Source organism: Cannabis sativa, chromosome 5 (assembly GCF_029168945.1).
Source record: "Cannabis sativa cultivar Pink pepper isolate KNU-18-1 chromosome 5, ASM2916894v1, whole genome shotgun sequence".
In the NCBI taxonomy this organism is placed as follows: Eukaryota; Viridiplantae; Streptophyta; class Magnoliopsida; order Rosales; family Cannabaceae; genus Cannabis; species Cannabis sativa.
The window spans coordinates 46,929,339-46,939,376 of NC_083605.1; the positions used below are offsets into that span (position 1 = coordinate 46,929,339).

General features: G+C 33.8%; 1 protein-coding gene across 1 annotated transcript; it reads left to right on the forward strand.

The window, feature by feature from the left end:
* The first annotated feature begins 7,353 nt into the window (after positions 1-7,353).
* Positions 7,354-9,346, forward strand: LOC115716425 (aquaporin PIP1-1-like). Its single transcript, XM_030645214.2, has 4 exons — positions 7,354-8,082; positions 8,318-8,616; positions 8,819-8,959; positions 9,051-9,346. The coding sequence occupies exons 1-4, from the start codon at positions 7,755-7,757 to the stop codon at positions 9,144-9,146; spliced, it is 864 nt and encodes a 287-aa protein (XP_030501074.1). The 5' UTR covers positions 7,354-7,754; the 3' UTR covers positions 9,147-9,346.
* Positions 9,347-10,038: the final 692 nt, after the last annotated feature.

A 10,038-nucleotide genomic window follows, 5' to 3' on the forward strand; every position in this document is an offset into this window, starting at 1 on the left:
GGGGGGCTGGGTTCAGTATCTCGTACCCACTACTATGGCTCCCAACTCTCACACAAGGCCCAAAAGAGAGGAATTTAACCTTAAAATGAACAACTGTTATTAATTGAATAGGCCCAAAAACTAAATGGGCCTAAATAAAATCTATCAAAAAACTATGATATTTTATTTAGCAACAACAACCTATATGCATCTATAACAAAATTAAACATATAGGCTCACACAGGCACACAATTTGGATGGATCCTATCATGTTGCTAGGTCATACACAGATGAAAGAAGATTGTGAAAATTACCTGTTACAAATTATTTACTTGACCAAGGGAGCCATGAGTTAAAATCAGATCATTGGATCTGTCAACAAGTTAACCATGGCTATTTGCAATCAAGCAATAATAGGTTTTAAAAACTTACAAACAAGCTAAAACACATACTCCTGCAACAAGATTAGCGAGATAGTTGGATGTAGGATTTATTTAATTTTAAATAATTAGATTTCGAAAAAAAATAATTAAATAATAAAAAAATTTATTTTCGAAAAAAATAATAATATAATAAAATATATATTTTCGAAATTAATAAAATAATATTTAAAATTAAACCTACAATTTTGAAAAATTAGGTTTCAACTAACCTAAATATCATTTCAAAGTTTGCTAACTACTTTTAAAAATTTAATGTTATCTTTTAAATTAAATATTCAATAAAAATAAAAAAGATAAATAAATATCTTTTTCAGATGTTATGATTTAATTTAAATAAATAAAATAACAAAATTTAAAAGTTAGCAAAATATCTTATTTCTATTTAAAATTACATGATTATAGTTATCTTATTTTAAATTTAAATAAGGTCAAATTATTTAAAAAATATTTAATTTAAAATTTAAAATCTGACTTTAAATTTAAAAATAAGATAAGATATAATCATATTTAAAAATAAGATAGATAATTAAGCAAAAAAAAGATAGATATTTACTATTTTCAAATTCAAATTTCACTAATATCATGAATTAATTTTAAAAAAAAAATTAATTAATTTAATTATGATATTTAGAATTGAATTAGGAATAGTAAATGTCTAAATACAAAACTACATAAAAAATCGAAAGTTAAATCCATGAAATAGCACGAAAAATCGAAGAAAAACGAAAAAAATGCGAGCTGTACGGACAGTATGGTGAGCATACTGTCCGCGCGCGCATAGAAGGGTGCACAGCCGAGCAAGCTCGGTGCTGGAGGAGCCCAGCAGCATTTTCGAGCGCGGAATGGGGTTTCAGACACCCCATGCACGTGTTCTCGGACAAAATCTTGTCCTAACACGCGTCTGGCCGAGGATTTAGGCCATCCGCGCGCGCGTGTCTTAGTGATGTCACCCTGATATTTTTTGAAACTTCAAAAAATAATAACTAATTCAAATTAAATCAAAATTGAGTTCTGTAACAAAGTAAATTGCTTAATTTTTTCCATACTATCCAATAAAAATAATTCCAGAAATAGCTATTCAATTATTTTTCACGAAAATTCACAAACATCAATCAATCATCAAACAACGCTCAACACAACATGATACCATCCAAAACATCAAACAAATCGTTTTAAGTCCAAATTTCTTGCAAGCAAATCAATTACCATGGCTCTGAGGCCAGTTGTTGGAAATTATTATTCCAGGATCTTAGATCTACTCACAAGTATGTTGATTAACACCCTAAATATGAACTTCTAAAACGATTATGAAATAAACACATATAAAGTATGAGAAACCTTACATTGGGTGCAGCGGAATAATATGACTCCTTCCGTTCAGATCTCTAACCCTTGTATCCTTTCTGTCGCAGAGTATTATCAAGATCTGAACCTGGATATCTTTCTCTCCTTCTTTAGTGTTGAAACTCCTTCTTGTTGAAAGTCTTTCTTCACGATCTTCCTCACTATGATTGATGTATTACTTGCTGTGTGTGGGCACTACTGTAATCACTAAGTGGTTCAAAATTTCAAGGAAGAAGAGAGAGAGAGAAGTGGCGGCTAGGTATAGAGAGAGAAGGCTCAGGTTTTTCTCTGAATGAAAAGTGTAATTTTCTTGAAGCCTTCACTATCTATTTATAGCATTCCACTAGGGTTAGGTTTGAATTATTTGGCATTAAAATAATGAAAATATCAGATGTAAAACCCTAAAAAAGTGGTCGGCCTAGGCAATGTGGATATGGGCCTCACTTTTTGCAATTTTGCAGTTTTATCATATCTGCATCTCATTTTCTCAAAAACGCCAATTTTTTAATTCAACCATTTAAATGCCAATTCTAACTATTTAATAACTATAAATAATTATTAAACAATATTGTCATTTATCATATTTATTAATTGAACCATACAAAGTATCATAATTAACAAATATGCCCCTAAAACTCCTTCTTTACAATTTCGCCCTTACTTAGTGAAAAATTCACAAATAGACATAGTCTAATTTGAGAATTATAATTGATTAATCAAAACCAATTATATGAGTCTTACAAGCAATATTATCTCAACTAGTGGGGGGACCATGGGTCTATATAACCGAGCTTCCAATAAGCAGATCAAGAATTTATAACCTAAATTCACAGACTTATTAATTCTTCGTTGAATCCACACATAGAACTTAGAATTGCACTCTCAGTATATAGAATGCTCTATATGTTCCACCATATAGAGACATCATTAGTTATCCATTGTTATAATCCTAATTTGATCAATGATCCTCTATATGAATGATCTACACTATAAAGGGATTAGATTACCGTTACACCCTACTATGTATTTTATCCTTAAAACACTTAACCCCGTATAAATGATATTTCAGCTTATGTGAAATGAGTACTCCACCATTTATTTTCGTTTGGTCAAGCTTGAAGGAGATCATCCTTTACTTACTATTCGCCAGATAGAAGCTATAGATTCCATGTTTATGTTAGCGCTCCCACTCAATTGCACTACCGTGTTCCCAAAACGTACGTATCACCCTGACCTAAAAGTAGGCTTAACTAACAAATCAAAGAACACGAATAGCCTCCTGAGATTGAGCCTAATCATAACAGGATTAAGATCATTTGATCTAGGATCAACTAGGCGATATTGACTTGAATAAATATTACGGTAAGTTTAATAAATCTAAGTCAAAGTTCAATATCTGTCCCTTCTGATGCATACTCCATGCACCCAACCTGAGCTTTACTTTAACCAATGCTCTGGAAAGAACATAGCATTTCTCCAAATGCAAGTAAACTCTGTTGTAGATTATCATATCAGTAAAACCCTGTGTCTGATAAATCTAGGAAACTTTATTCACATAGTCATGTTTACTTTCCAAAGTGTTGACAACATAATAAACAGGATCAAGTATGTGAAAAGGGTTTCAGATGAATTTATAAATCAAATAGACAAGCAATTGATAAGGTGAACCAAAACATACACAAATGAATGAAAAATACTTCTGTTTCTTTATTGATGTTGAATAAAGTAGATTACATTGAAATGGAGTTTTATTTAGGGCATAAAATCCAACAGGCTAATGGTGACTCCAATTCTCACTTTTTTTTTTCCGCTCTGTCCTATATCTATAGGGTTGTGGCTAGATAGCAAATGGAGTATTAAAATTGACGAGTTATCTCTGAGTTTGGAGAAAGATGTTGTGAGTTGGATCCTAAACCCATTCTCCTATCTTGATTCGAACCAGCTGACTGATAGGGAGGAGTTCTCTCTCTATGCCATTGTCCTCTTTCACAATCTATGGTTCTTTAGGAATGCAAATTTTCATAACAATGTCAAGTGGAGGTTGTTTGACATGAAGAAGAAGATTGTGGATGACTTCCACAACCATTGGAAGGTGCCAGTGAGCTTGAGAAGTGAGGCTTCTGCTAGTGCATATCGACTTGCAGTTCGTTGGAGGCAGCCTAGACCTGGGAGAATTCGTGTTAATGTGGACTTTGCTACTACAGAAGGTGTTGGAGCTATTGGGGTTGTGGCTTGGTATGAGTTTGGTGGCATCAAGGCTCTTTTTGTGACCAAAATTCTCATGGTTTCGGTTACTCATGGTGAACTGGAGGCAATTAGCAAAGGAGTCAAAGTACTCTGCAGATTGGGAATATGGGAAGCTTAAATTTTGTGCGACTGCCAAGTTGTTATTGATGCTCTGATTTTTGCGGTGACACCTCATTGGACTGTAGCCTTTTTTTTCTCAAAGATCTTGACCTTGTTGTCTAAATTGTCGACTGAGTTATTTTAGATTCCTAGAACTAAGAATTACTCTGCTCATGTTTTGGCTAAATGGAGATCAGTTAATCCTTGTAAGGGTTTTCTCAGTTTTTGGGAGGTGAGGCCCCATGTGCTCACCAGGATTTTATCGCATTTTGAATAAAGGAGTTTGGTTTCTAAGCCAAAAAATAAGAATCTTGCCATTGGTCAAAAATCCAACAAACATTTTCCAAAAGCGATTCACGATGTCGACGGATAAGACCCAAACAAGAGTGAAACTATTTTCTTTGGTTGGTCAACCTTTGAAATCATAAAGAGACCAACCTTCTTTTGGGCTGTAAACTTCCATGGTGGTGACGATCTTCCAATGAGCATACTCCTTGGTGGAATAGGTGACTACGTCATGAATGCCTGACTTAGTGATACAACTTTCGAAGGTTTCAAATACTATTGGAAAGAACATAATCTTAAATATAAACTTTGAGTTTGGATAATTAAAAAAGATGAAAACAAAAAAAATACTATAGCACTATGTAAAAAAGTTATTTTTAAGTTATAAAAAAAATAATCTTACTAAGTTATTTATAAAAATTACGTTGTAAGTAACACGAAATTACTTATAAACTTACTTAATTTTATTAAAAAATATTATGCTTCATTTTATGATTTTAATAAAATAATTTCTGCACAATGCCCAACCCCTACAAGCTACATGTTTTTACCTATAAGAAATAACTATGTTTAGCACAAAAAATTATTTTTATTGATTAATATTAAAAAATTTGATTTAGTATACTTAAATGTAAAATATACTGTATTAATATACAACCCAATTAGAAATAGTATATCTATACTTTTAATATATTTTTCTCCTAAAAATACCTTTATATTTTGAAAAAAACTTCTCTCTCTAACTCTCTCACTTTCCGGCATTGAACCCCGACCCAAAACACCAGTCGTCGAACACACAGACTTAGAACTCCAGTTGCAAGGCCTCACTATCGTCTTCTCTCCCGGCCTCTCTTGTTTTTTGCATTTTTTTTCTTCTAGTTTTCTAGTTTTTTGTAATATTTAGCGATGTATTTGCAATGATAGACCAGCTTATGATGATAAGCGATATTTTGTGTATTTAGCGATGTTTAGAGATGTATTTGTGATATGAGACCAAAAAATACACATCACATCGCTAAATATCGCTAATCATCTTGAAAATTTGAGTGTAATTTTGCGATCTTTAGCGATGTTGTAAATTAGAGACAGTTAGCGATATTTTACGATATAGCAATATTTAGTTATGTTTCGTGACATCATTAAATACAAAAAATGCCGAAAATGAGCCAGTTGAGAACTCCAGTGATGGGTAACGATTTCGGGGGTTTCAGTGTTGTTGAGCACATGGATTTTAGGGCTTTGAAGTGGAGAAAACAAGACTTAGTTAGAGTGAGAGAGTTAGACAGAGAGATTTTTTTGAAATGTAAGAGTATTTTTGAGAAGAAAAGATATTAAAAGTATAAGTATGGCATTTGTAGATGAACAGTATATTAAAAGATCATATTTTATATTGGAGATATTGGCGGCCAAATCACTTAATTTTTTTCTTTTTAACACTTAACAACATAAACCAAAATTTCAACGGCAAAACCTACTGAACCCCTATTCCGTTTTGCTCTTTATCACTTCCATCCAAAAATCTCAGTTAAGTGCCACAGTGGATTGCCCACATGTACACAAGCGTAAACATGACAAATTTTCATTAGTCCACATAATATTAATTATTAAAATAATTAAAATATTTTTCTTTTCTTTTTTATATTCTTCTGAAATGCCCTAAAACTAAAAACTTTAACCCTAATTCCATCTCTTTTTTTCCTCTCTCAAATACCCAGGCACCATATCAACCTTTATCAACCACCACCTAGATCTGCCATGGATGATGAACCAAACCAGTTTCAGCTGCCATACCACCACTAGGTTGCACTACTCTGAGCACTGCCCACTCGTCGTCACAAGATACAATCACCACAACCCATCGGACCTACGATTGCAAATCACTCTGTCGACTAGTTTGGTCTAAGTCGTGAGAGAGAGAGAGAGACAGAGAGAAGAGAGAGAGAGAAACGAGATGGAGCAAGAGAGATCGGGGAGAGAAGAGAGGTTTAGGTTTTGGATTTTTTGGGGTTCGATTCGAGCTTGGATGACTGAGAATGACTGGCATCGGACCTTGCCATGTTTATTCGAGAGAGAGAGAGAGAGAGAGAGAGAGAGAGAGAGAGAGAGAGAGAGAGAGAGAGAGAGATCATGGAGAGGAACGAGGTCGGGTTTTGGGTTTCGGGGCTAAGGGCTTGGGGATTCTGATTTTGTGGTCTCCTAGTCTGTTGGTGGCTTCAACGCTGCACAAGTAGAGAGAAATAGGATGAGAGAGATTTAGGGTTTTGAAAGAAGAAAAAGGAAAAAGGAAAAAAAAAAGAATAGTAAAAAGTATATTTTTTAAAATAATTTTTTTTTATTTTTGAATTTTTAAATATTTTAAATTATTTTTTAATAATTAATATTATGTGGACCAATAAAAATTTACCACGTGTATGTACATGTGGGTAATTCAAAATAATAATTCAATAAATTTAGTGTCAAAAATTCAGAATAATTAATCTATTGTGACACTTAACTGAGATTTTCAGACGAAAGTGTAAAGAAGAAAACAAAATAGTAATTCAGTAAATTTACAGTCAAAAATTTGGTTTATATTGCTAAGTATTAAAAAAATAAAGTTTTTTTTGGCACTAATATCCCTTTATATTATGGTAAACCAAATTTACTTTGATATTACACATATTTCATTTTCCTAATTTCCGATCCTTAAAATAGCTCTCAAACACGATAAAAGGATATTTCCAAAAGAGAAAATAAGAAAGAATAAAAGAAGTTTGTTCCGCTGAGGATGCCTACAAGAGAGGGACCACGAGTGGTCCACTTCTGTTTTCGTTTTCTTTTTCTTTTGCTTTTCTTAAAACACAATTTTCCTTTTTATTTTTCAATTAAGGTTTAGGTATTAAATTTTGAATTGTGTGAAGTTGGTGGCTGAGAGAGAATAAATAAACTAAATAAAAGTACATATAAAAATTAATAAACAATAGGAAAAAGAAAATGTGACAATCTGTAGAAGAGAGGATAAGAACAACAAAGGAAAAAAAGAAAACAGGACCCTCTCTGTCAGTGTGTCAACTTCCTTTCTGGCCATTCCAGAACAATCCCCAAAATCCTACTACCCTCCTTAATAGTTTAATATTCTTCTAATAATGACACTTGTTTAAACCACTATTAACACAATTATTATGTGGAACTTTAATTTTTATTTTTAAAAAAGGTAATATTTTTATTAGAAAAAGAGGTGGCATATTATACCGTTGGCTAAATTACAAGCTTATCTGCTATAAAGTCCCATTCTTTCTTCAGTACACAGACACCTTTGCTTGAGAGTCTGAGAAAGAGAGTAAAAGAGATATTTTTTATTTTTGAGTTCTTTCAAAAATGGAGGGTAAGGAAGAGGATGTTAGGCTGGGAGCTAACAAGTACTCAGAGAGACAACCCATTGGAACATCAGCTCAGACAGACAAAGACTACAAGGAACCACCACCAGCTCCTTTGTTTGAGCCAGGAGAGCTCTCATCATGGTCTTTTTACAGAGCTGGAATTGCAGAGTTCATTGCTACTTTCTTGTTCCTTTACATCACTGTCTTGACTGTAATGGGTGTAAACAAGTCTGGTAGTAAGTGCTCTACTGTGGGAATCCAAGGAATTGCTTGGGCCTTTGGTGGTATGATTTTTGCCCTTGTCTACTGCACTGCTGGTATCTCAGGTAACAAACCTTTCTTATAACCCAACTTCCCTTTTATTTCTTAAGAAAGAAAAAACATGTTTTGCTGAATTTTGTGGAATAAAGGAGCCACCTTTATCTTTATATTTTCATGTTTTTTGTTTTTAAGAACTAGCTTTTTCGGGTTTGTTCTGGTAGTTATTTTTGTGAAGAAGAGCTTTAGCTAAACCAGATCTGCATGTTGTTGTTGTTGTTGTTGTTGTGTGTGTTTATACAGGTGGACACATCAATCCAGCTGTGACTTTTGGACTCTTCTTGGCAAGAAAGCTCTCCCTCACAAGAGCTGTTTTTTACATTATCATGCAGTGCCTTGGTGCCATCTGTGGTGCTGGTGTTGTAAAGGGCTTTGAGAATGCCTCAACTTTTGAAAGGTTGGGAGGTGGAGCTAATGTTGTTAACGCTGGCTACACCAAGGGTGATGGTCTTGGTGCTGAGATTATTGGCACCTTTGTCCTTGTCTACACTGTGTTCTCAGCCACTGATGCCAAGAGAAACGCCAGAGACTCTCATGTCCCTGTAAGTCTTCTTATATATATATTTTTTTTTTATTTTGAGTTTCTCATGCTCTAATTTTAAAATCAACCCTAGAAGAAACTTTTGTGGAAAATAGTGTCACAATAAATGTTTGAGCACAGGAAACAAGGCCTTGTTGTTGAGATAGTTTAAAGTTCTGATTTTGTGCCTTTTTTCTCTTATTTTTTTTGGTGTGGTGGAACAGATCTTGGCTCCTTTGCCAATTGGGTTTGCAGTGTTCTTAGTTCACTTGGCAACTATCCCCATAACTGGAACTGGAATCAACCCTGCAAGGAGTCTTGGAGCTGCAATCATCTTCAACAAGGACCATGCTTGGGATGACCATGTAAGCATATTACGTATTTTTATTTTTTCTAAATTTCATTTTCTTGAATATTTTAACTAAAAATACTTGCGTTTGTTTTGTTTTTCGGCAGTGGATCTTCTGGGTTGGGCCCTTCATTGGAGCTGCTCTTGCTGCTGTATACCACCAGATAGTCATCAGAGCCATTCCTTTCAAGTCCAGGGCTTGATTTTCAATCTCTTTCGAGTGTTGAGACACCTACTAGTTTTTTCTTTTCTTTCTTTTTCATCTTTCTTCTCCTTTCTTTTCTGAGTCCTCTTACTTTTGTGTATTGTATTTTGGTGGTAGTGTGTTAATTTGTGTGTACATTATTGAATATTTATGATGAATTTTTTTTTTTTTTAACTATTTATTTAGAGTTTCAGACTATTTATGTGTGTACATTATTGAAAGTTACATAACTGGAACAGCACCATATCAGATTAACTCCTCATCTAGCCCTAAAGTTTTTCTAGCCAAATTATGAGCATTAGAATGGTTTCTAGGAACATGTCTAATACAAACTTTAAGAAATAAAGACAATGAGTGCTTAAAGTCATCAATAACATCTGATAAAGCTTGAGCAATTTCGAATTCGATAATGGCGAGTGGAATCCTTATATGGTAGCACCAATTAATGCCTGATCTCAAAGCTAAAGCTTCGGCCATAGTTGGATTAGCACAGCTTGTTGCAGGAATGGACAGACCTGCAACAGTGTTGCCTCTCCAATCTTTAAGAACTTACCCAAAGTTAAGCTTGCCATTTCTAACGTTCAAGGCTGCAACAGTGCTAAGTTGGTAAAAGTTTTTTGCTACTGCAACTTCCTGATGATGGAGTTTTTGTGGGCTTCCCTATAATCTATGAGGAAAGAGCTACTCCAAACTACAACATCAGTAGGAGACATACAAATGAGATTTTCCAAATAAATTATTATTTCTATTGCCCCAGGTGGCTGAAGGAGTGGATAACAAAATAACAGATCATCTTTTTTGTAAATGAATAAAACTAGAGAAAGCATGAATTTTCTAAGTGAAAATTACATCAAATATGGGATTTCATAACAAAGTTAGAGAAATATGGC

Coding starts and splice junctions, on each gene's coding strand:
- LOC115716425 (XM_030645214.2), top strand. CDS start 7,755: ATGGAGGGTAAGGAAGAGGATGTTAGGCTGGGAGCTAACAAGTACTCA. Junction 8,083..8,317: donor CTGCACTGCTGGTATCTCAG/GTAACAAACCTT, acceptor GTGTTTATACAG/GTGGACACATCAATCCAGCT. Junction 8,960..9,050: donor ACCATGCTTGGGATGACCAT/GTAAGCATATTA, acceptor GTTTTTCGGCAG/TGGATCTTCTGGGTTGGGCC.